The following is a 21,443-nucleotide window of genomic DNA, read 5'->3' as shown; positions in this document are numbered from 1 at the left end:
TAATAAGCATACCACATCAGTGATTTAATCATGACACTTCTTGCTTAATTTGTATGTTTGGTATGAGAGCAATCACAAGCCTTGAAAATACTACAGCTTCTATGGTTCTACAACTCTTCACGAAATGATTTAGTGCTGGGTGGCACGATTTTATTGTTCTATCTTTGCAGTCATGCCTGTCCTTCCTAGAAACCAATGTGTCTGCAAGTTCAAGAAAAGGAACCCTTTTTGTACTGCACCAGTCCAGCAACTTCCCACAGCAAAGATCAGCCCCCATGTTTCCTCCTTGCAGGAGAAACGCGTCCAAACTTCTGAAGCTCTACAAGCACCCTGCCCTAACACAAATCCAGTCGTGGTGAGCAAGTTTCTGCCATCAGACAGCCCCGATGTCAACTAATGCACAATGCCACAAGAGGTCTGCTCACTCAGATTACCCATTGTATTTAAAATCTCGCAATACAAGTAAATACAGCATGTGTGGTGGGGGCCCATAAATGGGTAGTTGGGACTCAATCGGGAGTACTCTCTCCTGGCTCGTTCACTCTCTCTCTCTCTTATTCCTCATCATTCATTTGCACGCATTAATGCACACCTTAAATCATTGTTAATGCTTCCACGCAACACACATGTAGCATTGGGATCAGAGCTTTGGCGTTGATCTAAGGCTATGCAAGAAAGCTGCAAGCACGTTTTTCTAGTGGACGCCTTTTTTGCGTCTAGGGAAAACCCGGAAGTGCTCACCTACCAGCAGGTTTAGTGGATATAGTTAAATGGATGCTCCAGGGATCTGTAGGAACTGCACACTAACACGATTTGTGGATAGTGGTAAGCACCTGCTCATGCAGAATTTTTTGAGCCACCCACCAGCAGGAGCATCAGTACCAAAGAAGACTTTAAAAGTTCCAATCCCGGAGAACACTTCATAAGTAACCCTATTTCTACACTATCACCTACACCACTACAGGTGGACCTCCAAACCATACTCTAGTTAGCAAGATAAAGAACATCAACAGGCCATGGAACTTGAGCCTCTTCCGCTGGAGTTCGAGGTCGAACAACAGAGGCAATGCGAAGCTGAAGAGTCCAGATTTGCACGGAAGACCGCCTTAGAGCTAATAATGCAGCAAAGATTACCGAGGAAGAATGCCGCAAGGCCGAAGAAGCTGGACACAAAGCGGAGGACAAAGCCCACTTCCACGCTAACAATAGATGTCCAAGGAAGTTCCTTAACATCTCTTTACGCCTCCACACCATCAGTCGCACCCAACCATCTACCAAAAAGATCCACTTTAGAAAGTGTGATTGTAAACTCGACCCTAATACTCTTTATTCCTAGTTGCATCACTTTACAGCTTACTTTCCCGCAGTTCCAATGCCCAGTTAGATCCAGCTCTAAATCATTTTCTATACACGCTAAAATTCTCTTCTTGGAATTGGACCAGCTACTCCAAATGGACATCCGGAGTTTTTCTCCACAAATATTCACCAATCTGTCACATTGGTGCAAAACATGGAGATGAATGGGGCGCCTTGAGCATGGGACCAGCCAGGTCTCTTGGAGATAGGGTTGCACGTAGGCAGTTACCTCAAGAGGAGCAGGAGAGAGAACTAAGAGGGATCCAAGGTAGAGACAGGCTCAGCATCTACATTGACTCAGCTATTCCTCTGGAGTGGCTGACTCCTATTCCAGACTCGGCCCCCCCGATGTGGCTAGGCGTGTTCACCAAACACGATATTCTCGTGGTGGTCAATGGAGTAGATGAGGACAGTTGTCTACTCACTTTTTCTATTGGATTACATGGCAAATTAGAGAGATCAGAGCACCCCTTGGAGGATTTCAAAGGCTGCACCTTGCAGAGGGTGAGGGTGATTGGTTTTCGGGCACGTGCATAGCAAATAGATCCAGCACCGGCCAAGGTGGCCAGGGAGAGATTTTGGCGGTTTGGATTTCGCAGTGCCAACCTCTCACGCGGTTGCAATGGGACCCTAGAGAGTGGACGTGGCATGATCCCACAGATCGGGTGGAGACTCTGGATGCCCCTTTCTTTGCATATACAACGAGGTTCTTTGCATATACAACGAGGCTCGGCCGCAGGATCCAGATATCGGAGATAGATAGCACACCAGCAACAACAGCACACTAGCAGTCTCAGGGCCTATCATACCGCTTCCTTTCAGATTTCTGGAAGAGGCTTTGGGACAGCTTTCGGCCGAGGAAGATCACTCTCTTCCTCTGGTTGACGGCACACGGGAGTCTGGCAGTGGGTACTTGGCTGGCAGTCGGAGGGCAGTCAGCAGCTTGCCCGAGGTGCGGCCACCCCCAGGAGTCTCAGTGACGTTGCCTTTGGGATTGCCCGAAGGCTCAACAGATTTGGCAGAGGATTCTCCGCATCTTTGCAAACTATGGATAGGGCATCGACCCGAATTATCACTTGGGGTATTGTTGCTTGGGCCACTGAGGCTAGAGTGGTCAGGACTTACGAGGAGGATGGGGGAGGCCATGCCCTTCAGGTCTCCCACCATCGTATTGCAGTAGTACCAGTCACAGCCCCACATGTAGGTGTTTGGTGTCCAGGCTCATGCCAGCACTGGGAGATTTGCAATAGCATAGCAGCTTGGCACATCTGGCATGCTAGATGTAGCGAGGCCATCGAGGGTACCCACACTCCACCGGCTGAGACCATAAGGAGCATATGGCTCGACATCATTCACACCCTCCGCGGTCAGTGGGGGAAGTTGGAGGGAGGTTCTGACCGCATGCGAAAGTGGTGGGAAGCCTTCTTCACACTTTGGAGGTCTTGCCCTTTCCTCACAGATAGAGGCCATGACCCCATTTGGTACTACATACCACCTGTGTGGTTGTTCTCCCCCCCCCCCCCCCCCCCCTTGTATGAGATAGCTTTCTCCTCATAAAGCGGCCAGCCAGAGGAGAAGCATCTCTCCCCCTTATGATCACTTGTTTCCCGCCTTTATAGGCGAGTTTGTATTTAGCCCTTCGTTGTTATACTTAGCCCTTTGTGGCTGTTTTCTCTTTAACTAATTGAAGGATCTTTTTCCCGGAAAAAAAACATGGAGATGAAATACAAACATGTCAAGCCCAAGTCCACCCCAGTCAACACGCTCAAAACTCTCCAAGCAAGGGGAGATTGGGCATAGTATAAAATCCTCTATGGTCCAACCCCAAGCATTGGGAGCCCATAGTGCATTGCACTAACCAAGCCAACCATGACCCCAGATTAGAAGGCACACAAAGACACGACAGGTCACAGGGGCCCACTTGTCCCAAACTGACGTGCAGCAATTTCATCAAGAAAATCAATGTTGTTTCTTCCACACCGTTGGACACCGTACATATTTTGCTTCCAACTCTTCCACAGCCATAGTTAATGGTCAGCCTTGCTTTATTGATCCTCCAGGGAATTCGAAGATAAGCAAGTAGAGAGTTCCACATGGGCAGATGAGTTACCATAACTACTCTATTGCCATGGTCAAAGAGGAGATCAACAAGTTGTAGTCTTGTTTGATTGCAGCAGCACAATGGATGTCATCTTCGACTCTCAAGCAAGTTATCTATCAAGCTTACTACTCCATTAGATAGGGTCATAGCTGCTTTCAACATAGGTATGAGTTATAATTCAATCCATAGAAGTTAGTAATCCAACATATGGAATTCATGTGTGCTTTCACAGTCACACCTTTAACATGTGCAAACGTGATTTTAGTCATGAGATGGCTTCATAGGTTTCAGCTCATATTGAACGGAGCAAGCATATGTTGGTCATAACCAAAAAGTCACAAGAAATGTTTCAAGGTTTCAAAGAAAAATCAAAAGTGTTTTGTCTATCGCTAAAAAAACCGCAGGTTTCAAAAAATTATACATTATACACACACACACACACACACACACACACACACACACACACATGTACATGGGCACTCAAGTTGCTACTACAAAAGGAACCCAAAAAAAAAAAGTGATTTTTTTTTTTGAAGCTTCCCTGGCCAAGAGGTTTCGAAATGATGAAACACGTTTTTTGTGACTATGGTCATAACAAAGAATGTCACATGCGGAAGCTCTAAGAGTCTTCTTTCAGCCCTAAACATCATCTTGGAACATGCTTGATACAAAATGCATAAAGAAGAGAGAGAGAGAGAGAGAGAGAGAGAGAGAGAGTAAGTCAAGGCTCCCGCATGTCACATTGGTATCAGAGCATCAGGCTCAGCCAAGCTAAGCACTAGAAGTCCCAAGAAGGTGCACATATCCATAGTAAGAGACGCAGCCATGGTAGCACTCATGGGGCTGGTCGGCAGCAGGCAAAACCACGGGAAAGCAACCCTGAGAGTTGTATGCTCAAAAGGGCATACCAAAGGCTCTCAGGAACAATTCCAAGAGTGGAGCAAAGGCAAGATCATCCTCGAAGACCATTGTTGTGTTAAGGGACGGGGAGATTGCAAGCAAGGGGACAAAGTGGAACAGATGCACAATTTTCAACATCAAACTTGGAGTGGAATCTAAGGAATGGCAAGGTTTTCAATCAAGGTTGCCAGCAAGGACACATGACAAGTTTTGGGAGTCCATGTGCAGACAAGGGATAATGACAGCCGAATCCCGTCATCAAGTTTAGCAAGAGGGAATGTCACGTGCACACACGTGGACATGGCTAATCCCTGGTGACAAGTGTAGTATCAGTTTAAGGCATTTAATAGGCTTTGACAAGCGAAGGTGAAGAAGCCCCCAAGGTCAAAGAACCAGCAGGTCATAAGGCTTCAGATAGGGGCTGGACGACATCAATCGGGCTACTGTAGGGGTGTTCCCATGAGCCTATAAATAGCAAGGCTAGTCAATCATTAGATTATCCGATCCCCACATGGGGCAGGTCAGTAGTCGGTCCTTTAGTCAGAATTCAGTCCATTTTGGAAGGCCACAAACCACAATCAAAGACATCTTTGTGTATCATATCAATATACTGAAAACACACTTCATCTCTCTTTTATCTTTGCTATCTAATCATTGTGTTTGCATTAGTGTTCCTAATGAGTAGGCTTAGGGCTGGATCAAGCAAGTAAAGGCTTCCCCATGTCACAGCGATGGAATGAGTCTTTAAGTAAAGGAAGAACAGCTACTTGAGTGTCGTGGCGGCACTTTAGCAAGAGACCCTATCGTAGTCTTATTTGATTACCATAGCACCGAGGATGTTATTTCTGAGCAGCTTGCCCAACAAACCCACTTAGATTTGACACCAGTGGGCAGAACGGTGACCAGATTTAGCGAGTCTCCGTAAATGTCGTGGCACTTTAGCAAGACACCCTATCATATTCTTATTTGATTACGGTAGCACCGAGGATGTTATTTCTGAGCATCTTGCCCAACAAAGCCACTCACCTAATTGGCCAAAAGCCACAACCCAATGGCTACCGAAGCACAAGACCATGGTATCTCCCGACAACCCAAGGGGGTACCACATTCTGGCATCAACATTCAGTACACAAGACCCCCAAAAAGCTGACGCAAGATCCCGCATTGTTGAAGGATTATCTGGCATTTCCGACCCCATAGTCAAGCTGAGCAAGAGGGGATGTTACAGGCATCCCGCACTTGGATGCCGTGGACATACTACACCAAGTCAAGTGCAAGGGCCCTAAGGCAGACACCAAGCATTTTGTGAGCCCTTGTTCAAGGACGAGTCACCGGTGTAGCACCAACAAGGGGTAGTCATCCACCGTGCACATCAGCACCGATGCCCGTCCCACACACCATTGTAACCTTCTTGTATGATGTGCTGCATCGTGTCATCCTGAGCACTTACTAGGCCACTAGTCGGGTACCCATCATCATGTCAAAGTCAAATGTCTCATCCCAGTGTGTGCAAACCTTTGAATAAAGTCCTAGCAACACCATTTGGGAGGACATAGACAAAACCATGTTTATGGCCTTAGAGCAGCCTCTTGGCCAACGAATGTGGGGCCATAGTGGGTTTGGGTGGCCACGGGCTGAGACAGCCAGGGCCCATGGCCCAATTAACCAGGCGCCCATGACCATGACTTGTCCAAGGAGCATGTTGGCCTGCCCTGTCCCAGTCAGCCAGCATACCAGCCCATATATAAGCGTGTTCTCAGCCCATGTCACAACATCTCTCATCATTCTTGCTCACCCAAGGTTGATACTAATGCCCGAGGCAGACCTCAACAGTTAACACAGCTATGAAGCAAAACGCAGGTGTAACCAGCCTGTAGAAGCCTAAACAAACATCACAAAGCTGTCCAACTGTCATGTGCATAAAATGCCATGGACATTCCCAGATGCTCGTCCAGAAGAGGCAGCCAGAAAAAGAGTATAAGAACCAGATAGAGGAGCACAAAGTGCAGCAGAGGCCAGTGTGGACTTGCCAGCAGGGCATGGAAGGATGTGGTTGTGCTGTTGGCTGCTTGCAAAGGTGGTCGGCTGGACCAGATCAGAGGCGGCTGGTCCAGATCAGAAAACGCTGCATTTTTTATGGAATATATTCCACGACTACTGGCCGACCAGCAGTCGGCCAGTTCTCCACTTGTCCCAAGGCCTATAAATAGGCACATATGCTCATTGTAAGAGTCATTCACTCCACTAGGGAGTGGATCCCAATTTAGGACTGTTTTTGGTGATTTACACCTTTTCAAGAAGGCAGCCTAGGGCTGTAGATTAGGTACCTTTTTGTACCATATGAATATACTGAATTTCCAGCATCTCTCTCTCTCTCTCTCCTCTCCCTTCTGTTTGCGTTTTTGCATCAGCAAGTTCTAGATGGTGTTAAGGGCTGAAAGAAGACCCCCAGAGCTTCCGCGTGTTACATTGGTACCAGAGCATCAGGCTCAGCAAAGCTAAACACTGAATCAGTCCCATATGATGGTGTACAGGTCCAAGGTACAAGAAAGTACACGGATACGACTCCCAGCAGGTTGGTTGGTGGTGTTCTACAAAGCCAGAGGGGATGGCAATCCTGTGAGCCAGATAGATTCTCGGGCAACGGTCCCAAGGGAGGATTATCCTCCAAGGGGTGATGTGAGAGTGCCAGACTCATTTCTCAAGAATGAAGACCAAGACAGTGTTCAGAGTCAGGGCAGGAATGGATTGGGGACTAGATGGAACAGATGCATAGATCTTATTCAGAGTCAGAGTGGTTTTCGAGACCGGGCCAAGTTTTCAGTGAAAAGGGTTGCCATAGTTGGATGGATGACAGAGGGACTCCGGGAATAGAGTGGGATGATGACAGTCATCCAAGAACAGGTTGGACTGTTAGAAATAATGTCCTAACATTATTATGGGCAGTGGCCAATGTATTAGGACCGGCCGGGCACTTTTTACTCACTTTAAGTGAGGTTTTTTCCCCGCGCCCAATAAGGCGCCCAACTTACCGTTATGTGAAACGGGCACCAGTTAGGGTTATTATATGCCCTAAGTTTTGTAACAAACTTATCTTCATTTTTTGAGCTCCATCGTTTTGCTCCTTGCCTCCACACGTTTTGCTTCTGTTTTCTTCGTGTGCTCCACACCGTCTCACACTCACAATTGGTATCAGAGCTGGTTATTGTTCCTGCTCCCGCCTTCCCTACTGCTGGTGAAGCACTTTCGTCGCGAAGAAACACCTCTACAGTGCTGGTCGCCTGCTTCTGGTGCTGAAAAACAGGTCGCCCTCCTTCTACAGACCTGGGCGACTGCTTTCTGTGTGTCTCGGGCACTGTTCTGGTGCAAAAAGCAGTGCTGGTCGTTTTTCTACAGGCCGTACAGCATCTGTGCAGCACGTGTGGCTGCTGGTTGCTGTTTTTCTGTTCGTACAGGTCTGTACGACCAGTTTTGCTGCTGTTTTCTGATAGTACAGCAGCCGTACAGCTGTCGTACAGCTTTATCTGCTGTTTTCTGTCCGTACAGTTCTGTACAGCACCTGCTGGTTGCTGTTTGCTGTCCGTACAGCCTTCCGTACAGCATTGTACCGTCTTCTGCATCAGTTCGTACTCAGCAATCTGCAGCAGCAACTCGGGTGAGTCTACCTGCTGTATTTTGGAGCTTAACTGTGAATTTTGTCAGCAAATCAAGTCCGAAATTTGGGGCTTTTGCTGTTTTTATGTTGCTGCACAATCTGTGACAGCTCCCACAGGTTTTTTGTGGGAATCAGAGAAATTTGAGCCACCAGAAATTTGGGGCTTTTGTTGCTGTGCTGTCTATCTGTGTGAAACAGACAGTCTCGAGCAATATTTGTGGACTCTTGTGCAGTCAGTCTCTTTTGCAGGTTACAGTTTGCTCTCATGGCACAGAACACTGCTGATGTGTTTGGGTTTTTAGCCCAGGAAGATAAGTTGGATGGAACCAACTATTCCCTGTGGAGCTTTATGCTCAGGAATCTGCTAGTTGCAAAGAATTTGTGGAATTATGTAAGTGGAGCTGAGGCAAGGCCTATGCATGTGGCCCCAGCTACCCCTCCACAACATGGCAGGCAGCAGGTTGTACTACCAGCTCCTCAAGCACCTACACAGGAACAAACTAGGTGGGATTCCAGGGATGCTCAGGCACTCTCTTTGATTGCACTTTCAGTTAAGAGGTCCATTATTCCGCATATCCGTTCATGCAGGACATCTCAGGCTGCATGGGATACTTTGGAGCACATGTATCAGGCTCGCAATGAGGCTAGAGTTGCCTTTTTGAAGCGGGAACTATCACACTTGTGCATGGATGAGGGTGATTCTATGCAGGATCATCTTACGAAGATTCAGGATTTGAGAGAACAGCTCTTGAATATTGATGAAATCATTTCTGATGCTGAGATGGTCACCACTACACTTAACTCTTTGCCGAGCTCTTATTTGGGTTTTCATACATCTCTTCACTTGTCCATGAGGGGTAATCCAGTCCCTCTATCCTTTCAGGATTTGGTTGGACTTTTGCTGCAGGAAGAGCAGACTCGGAAAAATGTCATGCAAAGAGGTGGTGAGCAAGCATTATTTGCCAAGAACAAGGGCAAAGGAAAATCTGGTGCATATAAGCCTAAGTCAGAATCAGGACAGCCATCTAGTCAAGAGAAGGATGATGCACAGAAACCTAAAAAGAAGGGTAAGTGCCATTACTGCAAGAAGCCAGGTCACTATATTCATGAATGTCATAAGAGGATAGCCAAGGAAAAGAAGAAAGAGTCTGGTAATTCAGTTGAAGACTCTTCAGATGTGGATAACAAGAAAGATGATGCCACAGTCAATCTTGTGGAAGAGGATTGGTGCTTCTTTACTTGCAGCTATGATCCCTCAAATCAGGTTCATTCACTCAGTGTGAGTGAAAGTGGTGATGTATGGTTCTTTGACAGTGGTGCCTCAAGGCACATCACGTCCAGAAAGGATTTGTTTGGCAAGATGGTACCTTCTTCATGTGGCAGAAAGGTTACATGTGCAAATAATGCTTCGTATCCAGTTCAGGGCACAGGGGATGTTATGCTTACAGCCATTAATGGCTCAGAATTTCTCCTTCAGGATGTATTGTATGTGCCTGGGATAAAGAAGAATCTTCTCTCAGTGTCTTCTTTTGCAAAGAGAGGGCTGGTTGTTTCCTTTGAGGATACTAAATGTATGGTCCGTGACAGGGAAAGTGACTTTGCTTTGGTTGCTACAGGGACCTTATGTCGCGGTTTGTACCGTCTTGATCCTTATGAGAGGCACAGTGCATGTGTTGTTTCTACCTTTACATCTGCTATGCAGGATGCAGAGTTGTGGCATGCCAGGTTTGGGCATGTAAATTATGGCAGTCTCATGGCACTTCAGAAGCTGAAAATGGTAGATGCCCTACCTAATTTAGAGACTCCTCCCAGACATGTGTGTGAGGGATGTATTTTGGGAAAGATGCATCGTCAGGCTTTCAAAAAGGATAGAGTTGTTAGAGCTGTCCGCAAATTGCAGCTCATTCACAGTGATGTATGTGGTCCAATGAGGACACAATCCTTGGGAGGTCATTGGTATTTTGTTACTTTTATTGATGACTTTTCCAGATATGCCTGGGTGTATGCTTTGAAGAACAAATCTGACGTCTTTATGCATTTCCGACATTATGTCAACATGGTTGAAAATGCAACAGGACAAAAAGTGCAGACTCTCAGAACTGACAGAGGGGGGGAATACTTATCTAAAGTATTTGATGCTTTTTGTTTAGAGAAGGGCATAGTACACCAATGTACTACACCATATACACCTCAGCAGAATGGTGTGGCCGAACGAAAGAATAGGTCACTCATGGAGATGGCCAGGTGTATGCTGAAAGCAAAGGGATTGCCACATAAATTTTGGGTGGAAGCTCTTATGTGTGCCACTCATGTGTTGAACAGGTGCCCTACAAAGGCACTCAGATCTGTTACACCCTATGAAGCTTGGTTTGATCGGAAACCTAGTGTTGATTATTTTCGTGTGTTTGGTTGCTTGGCTTATGCACATGTACCACAGGAGCTTCGTGGGAAGCTTGATGATAAAGCCATAAAGTGCATCTTTGTTGGCTACAGCAGTCAAAGTAAAGGGTACCGTCTCTATAATCCTGTCACACGCAGGATTTTTGTGAGCAGAGATGTTGTTTTTGCAGAGAATTCAGCACAACCCATTGCTGAATTTAAATTTCAGCAACCTCAGGAGTCTTTTGATGTATTTGAAGGGTTGATACCCATTGGCATAGGGACCACAGCTGATATACCGGCTGAATTTCAGAATTTGCAGCCACCACCTCGTGTGTTTGATGCTTTAAATCAGCCCCAGGCTGAGCCTGACATACAGCAAGCAGAAGAGGATATTGTTGTACAAGAGAGGACAGCTTTGCAAGAAGCTAGAACCATTCCTCGTTGGGCTATACAGACTCTTCAAGAGAGTAGACTTGCTGCTCCATTACCAGGTAGGACACGTAGGAGTACACGTGAGGCTGAAAGCTCTCACTTTTCAGAGTCAGCTTGGGTGAGTTCTATTATGGATGAAGAGGAACCTGAGAGTTTTGAAGATGCAAGTGAAAATCAGCATTGGATGCAGGCCATGCAAGCTGAATTGGATTCTATTGTTAAGAATCATACATGGGATTTGGTGGATTTGCCTCCTGGCAAGAAGGCAATTGGTACAAAGTGGGTTTATAAGGTTAAACGCAAACCAGATGGTACCATTGACAGGTACAAAGCAAGGCTGGTTGCTAAGGGCTATGCTCAGAAAAAGGGCATAGATTATGAAGAAACTTTTGCCCCCACTTCTCGGATGACCACCATCCGTGTTGTTGTTGCTATGGCTGCACATTATGGCTGGTTTGTACATCAGTTGGACATAAAAACAGCCTTTTTGAATGGTGATCTTGAGGAAGAGGTTTATGTGATACAACCTCTTGGTTTTGCTATGTCTGGTCACGAGCACAAGGTGTGCAAGTTGAGGAAAGCTTTATATGACTTAAAACAAGCACCGCGTGCCTGGTATGCAAAGATTGATGCATTTTTGACTAGCCAGGGGTTCACCAACAGTCCAACTGAAAGCACCCTCTACATCAAGAGAGATGGGGGGGATATTTTGATAATCATTCTTTATGTAGATGATATGTTGCTCACAGGTACTGATGCGGATAAAATTTCAGATTTTAAGTCCGAACTCAAATCTGCTTTTGAGATGTCAGATATGGGTATGTTGCACTATTACTTGGGCATACAGTTCATACAAAGTGAGAAGGGTATCTTTATGTTACAGTCGAAGTATGTACAGAGACTGTTGGAAAGATTCAAATTTCAAGATTGTAAGCCTATTTCCACTCCTATGGAACCAGGGCTGAAACTTACAGTACATGATGGCAGTGAATCTTTTGATGCTATTCTCTATTGTCAGGCTGTTGGGTGCCTGATTTACTTGTGCAACACCAGACCGGATATTCAGTATGCAGTATCCCAGGTGAGCAGATATATGCACAGCCCACGGTTGCTTCATTGGCAAGCTGTAAAGCGTGTGTTTCGTTACTTGCAAGGCACCAAGTCTTATGGCTTGATGTTTCCCAGGGGGGGTGACTTGCATTTACATGCATACAGTGATTCAGATTGGGCTGGTGACTTCGACACAAGGCAGTCTACCAGTGGTAATTGTTTCTTTTTGGGACACTCATGCATTTCATGGTTGAGCAAGAAACAATCTACAGTAGCTACCTCGTCTTGTGAGGCTGAGTACAGGGCAGCTTTCACATTGACAGTGGAATGTGTTTGGCTACGCAGACTCTTGGCAGATCTTCATCCTTTATTGGAGGAGCCTACTCCGATTCTCACTGACAGTCAGAGTGCTATTGCAGTAGCACGGAATCCTGTGTTTCATGCACGAACGAAACACATAGAGATACATTATCATTATGTCAGAGAAAGACTTCATGCAGGGGAGATCAGCATGATCTATTGTCCAACACATGACAATGTCGCAGACATTTTCACCAAAGCTTTACCTCGAGAAAAGTTTGAAGCTTTCCGCAAAGCTTTAGGCTTACTTCCTTTAATTGATTGACATCATGCCTTGTACCCACATTGGCACTGCAGGGGGGTGTTAGAAATAATGTCCTGACATTATTATGGGCAGTGGCCAATGTATTAGGACCGGCCGGGCACTTTTTACTCACTTTAAGTGAGGTTTTTTCCCCGCGCCCAATAAGGCGCCCAACTTACCGTTATGTGAAACGGGCACCAGTTAGGGTTATTATATGCCCTAAGTTTTGTAACAAACTTATCTTCATTTTTTGAGCTCCATCGTTTTGCTCCTTGCCTCCACACGTTTTGCTTCTGTTTTCTTCGTGTGGTCCACACCGTCTCACACTCACAATCCCGTCATCAAGTTTAGTAGAGGGGGATGTCATGTGCATAAAATGCCATGGACATTCTGAGATGCTGGTTCAGAAGAGGCAGCCAGAAAAAGAGTAAGAACCAGATAGAGGAGCACAAAGTGCAGCAGAGGCCAGTGTGGACTTGCAGCAGGGCATGGAAGGATCTGGTTGTGTTGTTGGATGCTTGCAAAGGTGGTCGGCTGGACCAGATTAGAGGCGGGTTGGACCAGATCAGAGGCGGCTGGTCCAGATCAAAAAACGCTCCATTTTTTATGGAATATATTCCACGATTGCTGGCCGACCAGCAGTCGGCCAGTTCTTTACTTGTCCCAAGGCCTATGAATAGGCACATATGCTCATTGTAAGAGTCTACCTTTTTGTACCATATGAATATACTGAATTTCCAGCATATCTCTCTTTGCGTTTTTGCATCAACATGTTCTAGATGGTGTTTAGGGCTGAAAGAAGACCCCCAGAGCTTCCGCATGTAACAGTGGTATCAGAGCACAAAGTGCAGCAAAGGCCAGTGCGGACTTGGAGCAGGACATGGAAGGATGTGGTTGTGCTGTCGGCTGCTTGCAAAGGTGGTCGGCTGGACCTGATCAGAGGCGGCTGGTCTAGATCAAAAAACGCTGCATTTTTTATGGAATATATTCCACGACTGCTGGCCGACCAGCAGTCGGCCAGTTCTCCACTTGTCCCAAGGCCTATAAATAGGCACATATGCTCATTGTAAGAGTCATTCACTCCACTAGGGAGCGGGTCCCAATTTAGGACTGTTTTTGGTGATTTACACCTTTTCAAGAAGGCAGCCTAGGGCTGTAGATTAGGTACCTTTTTGTACCATATGAATATACTGAATTTCCAGCATATCTCTCTCTCTACTCTCCCTTCTGTCTGCGTTTTTGCATCAGCATGTTCTAGATGGTGTTTAGGGCTGAAAGAAGAACCCCAGAGCTTCCGCATGTTACACCAATAGAGATTATGCCCAAGACACTAGCATTCTGCAAATCTTATTAGTCAGTATTTCAGGGTTTTACAGCCCTGAAATACATACAGCAATACAAGCGAATACACCTACGGGTAGGGACCCTTTCTGAGGGTTATTGGGACCCAATACTGTGTACTCTCTCTCTCTCTCTCTCTCTCTCTCTCTCTCTCATAATTCAATTTCAAAAATCTCTACTTATCAAGTAAAAGATTCCATAAGCTTCCACATCTAACATTGGTATCAGAGTTTTGAGCTTGATCAACCTTCTGCAGAGTACGTTTTTTTTCTTTTGTGGATGGTTTATTTTTGCCATCCAAGACATGAAAATAATGATATAAATTGATGCAATTAACATAAGATTCAAAGCCACATTGGCTAACATCATCAGAAACCTAACAGATGCATAAGTCTGTAATGCCAGAAAACCAGAACAACTTAAGTAACAGACTCGTTACTTTTGAAGGAAACGAAAGATTGATTTACATATAAGTTATCGCACCATATGGCTGCAGCCAGCAGGATTTGAATTCAGGCATCTGACTAGAGACTGAAATCCTTTACTAACTCGACTACACAGCCTTGGACACTTTGATGGAAAGTTTAAACCAAACCTGGCAGACATCATCAAGAAGAACTCCATCAATCTCTCCAGATAGTAAACTTGGTCGTACTTCCAATGCCACCACTTTACACTACAAATAACCAAAGAGTTCTGGAAGTTTAGTATGAGCCGTTTAAGCAAATAAAAAGAAAGAGGAGAGGGGTCCTTGGTTTAAAAAATGGAATAACTTACAAGTCTTGCACTGACCCACATTTGTGACACAAATCCAATAGCCCTTGCTGAGGATTGGCTAATGAGTTGTTTGGCTATAACCCTGGACCTCTTCAATGGTTTCCTATTGTCTGCAATGACCGCTGCCGCGACCTCTGCCTCCCTTGCAAGCAGTTTTCTATTATCTTCTTCAATTTGTTCCTTCAACAGCCCAAAAGCTTCTTCGACACTCATTTGGGAAGTATCTTTCCCGATGTTTGCAACGTGCTTGCCACTCCCTCTTTGTTGAGGGGATGCCCCTTTCACAACTTCTTGCTCTGCTACCGAAAGGACACCACCATTCACACTGGTTGCCTCCCCTTCAGTCCCTAACTCGGATCTTGATGCCTCTCCATTCTCATATGATGGGCGAGGACCGCCAGCATAAACAGTTTTTTCTTGGACTTCAAGGCCAATTTGACCGATAGCTTCATGTGGGCGTGCATTACCCGCAGCTCCTCCTGCATTTGACCTTAAACTGCCAAGCAATCTGGCCTTTTGACGGTCACCCAGGAACTTGGTTTCCTGCCTTCTTTGCCTGATTCCATGCGATTCAATTCTAAGCCCCATCTCACCATAGCTTACAGACTCCGTACGGCCATTGAATGCTTGTGTGCGACCACTGGGCGCTTCTGTGTGGGGACCAAGAGATTTTGTGTGGCCAGAGGTACGCTCCTGTTCAAAGTCATAGCCATGGATAGTTGGCCAACGATCGATGGCCCTCTCTTCATGTGTGAGGGCTGTCCTTCTCACAGGTAGTTGCGGAGAAGCATAGACCTTGCGCCATTCGTCAGGTGCATATCCCATTCTTACATTACTTCTCACCTTCACTGGCTCGAAATTCCAGAGAGTGGAAGAAAAAGGAGGAGGAACTGGTGGGTGCTCTCCCCTCGCTGCTGCACTGTGGCCGCCCACTGAGCAGAGGACAGTGGCCATCTTGACGGTCACTTCAAATACGCGTGTATTCTCAAAATCAGCACACTTAGAATTCCCTTCACTCTTCCAAAATCAGCACACTTAGAATTAATTCCCTTCAAAATGTCCGAAGAAAAACTGAGTTGCATGTCAATTGATATAGGCGAGAGAAAAGGTGACCTAATGATGTTGTATGGAATGGCAAGTGCAAGATAGAACCTGGAGATTGCTTTGGACGATGAGAGTGACTCCAGGATTGGAGGCAGAAAATATCATGGTCGTGGTTTCTCCCAAGTGCATGCAAGTATTTTGTACACATTAAAGAGAGTTAATCATAAGATGTGAGGTGTGGGCCATTAGGTTTAGGATGAAGTCGAACTTAAGGTGGTTGACTTAGTGATTGATAAACTCAAGGTTGGTAGATGAGTTAATAAAGCACGAGTATATTGTAGTTTTGCAGGCTTTTTTTGTCTCTTGATCAAGGGACTTTATTGTCCCTGATACCGATTGATGGATCACCTACTACAAGAGCTTCATTTTCCATCATTAGACATGATATGGGGGGTTATGGCCTTATATGAGGCCATGATTGGCAAGCTATTGGCACTAGTAGGTGGCCTCTCTAAGGACATCAGTAGTACTATTGGGATTAAGGTGGGAAGCCCGCTCTCTCCTACACTATATCCAGATGAGGTCCCATCATTTATGGGGGTGGAGACTGGGCGAGTAGAGGTCATTACGAGAGAGAAAAGGATTTATCGATTCACTTTGCAAGATAGGTTAAGACAGAGGAGCACTATCTTAGTAGACACCCAATGTGTACTATAAGATACAAAGGAGGTTTCATTGCCTCTTTAGGGAAGGTTTTGGGCCACTATCTCAGGTCATTGCTTTCCTAGATCATCAATGTCTAGGACTCTACCTGATTGAGCTACACTGTCACACAAATCAACTATGCAAAGAGACATAAAGGCAGGCCACAATTACCTCATTCATGAGTTTCTTTCATATTCACCAACCTAGGATGGAGGCTCTTGTTGATTACCACCACGACATAGCCCATACCCGGATGCTACACAATGCACACGAGACACGAGGGAGGTTTGCCTCTTCAAGGAACATTTTGGGCCACTACCACTATTTCTTAGGTCGTTACTTTCCCATACAAGCAATGTCTGGGACTCTACCTAATTGAGCTATGCAAAGAGGCATAGAAAGGAAGGTCAGCTATGCAACCAAGATCAGCTATGTAAAGAGGCATAGAGAGGAAGGTCAAAAATACCTCAAAGTGACCCAGGAGGAGGTCAATGACCACAACATAGCCCTGACCCGAATAGCCCCTACCTTAGAGTGACCCAAGAGGAGGCTCTCGTCGATGACCACAAGATAACCCTGACCCAAATAGCGCCTACCTTAGAGTGATCTAAGAGGAGGCTCTTGTCGATGACTATGAGATAGCCTTGACCCGAATAGCCCCTACCTCAGAGTGACCCAAGAGGAGGCTCTTATTGAGATGACCATGAGATAGCCTTGACATGGATGCCCCTACTCGACGGGCTAGGCAACACACACTGACAACACATGTACCAACCCGCCTAAAAGATGTCTCCCTAAACACAACAATTTAGGTGGAGAAAGCTAGACAATCAAGACCCACTAATCTGAGGAGACCCTCCACCCCACAACTTCAGATCCAAGAGAACCTCCAGGAATATAGGAGTGCCCCTCCATAGGCACTCCATAGGCGATTGATGTGGAGACCCTCTATATAGTTGTAGATGTCAAGGACCCACTAGATCCCATTACATTGTGCCATTGTAGCATTGTACCAGTGGCACTTACAAGACATTTGTTTCTTCTCTCAGCCCCAGTTATTTAATCATGTGTTTTATTTTCCATGATTTTGTCACTTCATACACATTATAACACTTTTGGTCTCATAAACCCTTAAGTATTTTGTAGAAGTTAGTAGAACTCTCTCTCTCTCTCTCTCTCTCTCTCTCTCTCTCTCTCTCTCTCTCTCTCTCTCTCTCTCTCGTGTTGAGAGTTTTACATTTGTGAAAGATGCATTCACATTAACAAAAAACAAAATATAGCCACCATTTATATTTTCATATTCTCCCAAAAAAAGATCACATTATTATAAAGAGAATATCTATAAAGTGTGTCCACCAATATAAAACAAGATGAGCACTCACGCGCCATGGGGCCAAATAGAATCACTTGAAGTGCTACATGGATCATTCTAGGCCGCCCGGGGGGGGGGGGGTGCAGGGAGCTTGGAGGTATAAATAAAGGAGGTGGAAGGGGAACATAATAAGGATAAGGGGCTTGTTATGCTGTAGGAGACATTTTTGTTGAGTTCCCAACATGTAGATACTGGTGGAATACCAAATACATGCATGGCTACATTAGTTGTGGTTGGCAACAAATATGAATGGTGATCAAACACAACCACTCACCCAAACCATGGTGCTTTGAGTGAGGTAGCCATGGTCCATAGCTTGTAGATAGAGGCAGCACCAAAATGACTTTGGAAGACTCTATCCCCTTGAAGCTTTGGGAACCAAGGTCCCAAAGGTCCATGGGTGCTCATTGTATGCTAGATAATTCCATGTGATAGCATACATGGTCATTTTCTACACTTACAAAAATGGCAATGAAGATCCATGCAAGCGTTTGCCATACTATTTGTTCCTACCAAGTAACACAAGACTAACTAGTCTTCCACTATGAAGTTATTGAGCAAGATCATGCATAGTGTTTTAGTACTTCAACCTTAAATTCTTAAGATTTTAGTTTGGAAAAACTTATAAATCTCTCTATTGCACCATTTACCAGAAACTTATAGGTCTCTTTAATGCACTATGTATTTTCTTGTCTAGGTATTTAATAAGAATCTTCTAGCTTATTCACACCAAGAACAACAAGGCTTGGTGATCCACATTAAAAGTAAATTTGTTGCCCAAAAGATAATGCCAAAATTTGTTAACAAAATAAATCACCCTAAGAGCTGCCCTTTCATAGTTCTCTTTCATAGTGGAGTAATTTCTTTCCACTCTACATCCAGCTAGCATAATACACTAGGTAGAACCATCCTTCATCAGATTCTTGCATGAGCACACTCCTAATTGCCACTTCAGATGCATCAATAAAACAAATACATGGAATGGTTTTGACCAATCCGGTGGGTTGAATGATTAGGCAACACCTAACATAATCTGTAAATATTTGAAAATTTACTGACATTGTGATGTCCAATCATATGATACCTTCTTCTTTGTAAGGAGATGCATGGGATATGCCACATCTTCAGAAATCGATTATGCCATTTGATCGTTCCCAAGAATCACCCTAATTCTTTCATGTTGTGAGGTGCCCGCAAGAATCACCCTAATTCTTTCATGTTGTAAGGTGCCCCCTCCTCAAAGCTTTAATCACTTCTACTTTTTTAGAATCCATTGTAATTCTGGCTGCGCGAACACTATTTGCCACCCCAGAAGGACTCCACCACAAAGGCACATTTAGTCGAATTTAGGCTTAGGCGGGCAAAATGACATTTTTCCAAACACAGTGCCAGGCCACAGACATAAGAGATGCTCCACTATTTTGCTAAAAACACTAAAATCATCCAAGAACACTCTCATAACATTGACCAAGTATTCGTAAAATATCGTTTGGACCATTCTTTAAAATGTTGATAAGCATTCTTAAGGCTAAAAGTCATCACATTGGAATCAAAAACTCCCTATTCTATCACCAAGGTCATCTTCTAGGCCATCAAAACCTAATTATATCCGCTAAAGCCATCTAAGAAAGAATACATTTCATGACCTACTACATCCATGATAGAGTCTGTGAATTAAAGTGGGAAACGATTCATCCAAGTTGCTATGCAATCAATTTTCTATAACCCATATCCCCGCAACTCCCCATTCTTCTTTGAAACTATTAGTATGGGTGACAGCCAAGTCACCTTATCTACTAGATAAATGAAACCCAACTTTAAGATTCTATCATTCTCTTCCTTGACTTGTTGTTAACCACTCTGGTTAACATCATTTTTCAAGGATGGCCACGCTTCTTGTAACTTATCTTTTTGTAACCGCGCAAAGTGCTAATTGATAAAAGAGACATGGGATGACCAAGCTTACGGCGGCTTGTGTTATGCCGGTCATAGAAATGAGAAGTACATAGAGCTAGGAAGCTAGTTTTGGGCCCCAAATTGTAAATGGGCGGCCGGCCATTGTAAAATGAGAGCTCTTGTATATAAGACATTTTATGGAATATGAAAAGGGACAATCCCATTAATCTCAATTGAGTTTCTCTCTCTCTCTCTCTCTCTCTCTCTCTCTCTCTCTCTCTCTCTCTCTCGTGGATGCTTGCTTGTGTTGTAGATGCTTGCATGCTTGATTGGTGCATGATAGGTATGGTGTTGATCTAGCTTCTCCTCTCCTCTCCCCTCTCTTATCTATGTACCAAGATCCCTCTTGCATGCATATAGGTATGGTGTTGATCTAGCTTCTCCTCTCCTCTCCCCTCTCTTATCTATGTACCAAGATCCCTCTTGCATGCATGTTGGCATGGAGTGAAGGTTGAGCTTTCCATAGCTCCCTCCTTCTTTGCTCTTCACTTAGCTTGTGAATCTCCACTTGGGTGTGACACAAGTGGTGATTAAAAAAAAGATCCTTAAAAAATCAAATTTCAAAAAGACACGCTTACCATTAAGTAGAGTTTGCACAAAAAAAGACACATTTGTAGAGAAGATAGTCTAGTGCTCCAAAGCTCCAAAAACAACTTGCACATGTGGAAAATGAACCCCTCCCTCCCCTTTTAAAGCCTCATGGTTTCTAAATTTAGAATTATTTATTTAATTAAATATTAAAATTATTTTCCATTGAAAAAGGAATAACCCTGCTAAGGCACCCCTTCAGAAGTCCAAGTTAGTTCATTTTGATTGTCACACTCTAGCAAATGGAGCTTCTAAGTAGTCCTAGCAATTCATAACCCTTTTGCCCTTCTATCTTGCTAACACATTTTGTAAACATAAATTTGAATGCTAATGAAGAAACTCCTTGTTTTAGATGGTGCTCAAGAAGAGTTTCTTTTGCTATGGTCGAACAAGAACCACAACAGCTTAATGGGAATGTACCAGCAGTCAATGAGAGAGATCACGAGCAATGATAACCTCAAATGGGTAAGAGGTGAGAGAAAGCAGCGGCTTTTTTCAAGGCTAGCAATTTGAGAGACATATAGAGATTTTTATTGTGCTAGAAATTGTTTGAGGAGCTTAGGATTCCAGAAAATCCAACTAGAGTGTAGGAATTTTTTCAGTTCAGGGAGAGGTCCACAAAATGTGTTCCTAATGTTGTGTGTGTGACACTCCACCTTGTACTAAATATGCGGTCGCAGATCTTCCAGTTTGCAGAGCAAGTTTCTTGAAGGTATTTGGTATAAGCAATCTAAGAATTTAAAAAATCTTAGCAAATGTGGCACAAGATAGTTTTTCTTTAACATTGAGCACACATGAAACCCCCCAATATTGTTTCCTAAAGCAATGGTTGGGAAACTTTATTACCTTCAAAAAGAAAGTCTAAACCAGGTTCTCAATCAAATTGGTAGAGAAAAGTGCATTTGACATTCCATAGATCTACACCTTTTATTAGAGGATGCATATGTTCCTAAGCCCTCCATCAAAATCATGGAAAAAACATATGACTTTAGATACTTTGCAACTGGCGAGGCCACTAACATGCCATCATTTACACAGCTCAATGATCATAGTTTTTAGAATCAACTTAGAATCAAGCAAGCGGAGGAACATACTGTCATGTCATCCAAAAATACTCAAACTCTGAAGATTGGTTGCCAGTAGAGGGTTTGAAGTTTTTACTATTTGTTCCTTATCGTGA

At 44.5% G+C, this 21,443-nt stretch overlaps 1 protein-coding gene across 9 annotated transcripts in view; it reads right to left on the bottom strand.

Annotated features, from left to right (window-relative positions):
- LOC147627476 (uncharacterized) overlaps positions 1-15,808 on the bottom strand; it is a 38,912-nt gene extending 23,104 nt beyond the window's left edge. For all 9 annotated transcript variants that reach the window (XR_015268245.1, XR_015268246.1, XR_015268247.1 and 6 more), the window contains exons 1-2: positions 14,599-15,808; positions 14,417-14,497 (exon numbers count right to left, since the gene is read on the bottom strand). Coding sequence is in view for 5 of the 9 variants with exons in the window: in XM_086814375.1 (XP_086670501.1) it covers positions 14,417-14,497; positions 14,599-15,552 (1,035 nt within the window). In the remaining 4 variants the exon portion in view is untranslated. The remainder of the gene's footprint in view (positions 1-14,416; positions 14,498-14,598) is intronic.
- Between the last annotated feature and the right edge of the window lie 5,635 nt (positions 15,809-21,443).

The sequence above is a fragment of the Cibotium barometz genome, chromosome 20 (genome assembly GCF_041138505.1).
Source record: "Cibotium barometz isolate CiBa-2024 chromosome 20, ASM4113850v1, whole genome shotgun sequence".
NCBI lineage: Eukaryota > Viridiplantae > Streptophyta > Polypodiopsida > Cyatheales > Cibotiaceae > Cibotium > Cibotium barometz.
Note: the sequence above shows the minus strand (reverse complement) of the source record. Positions and strands in the feature narration are given on the sequence as shown.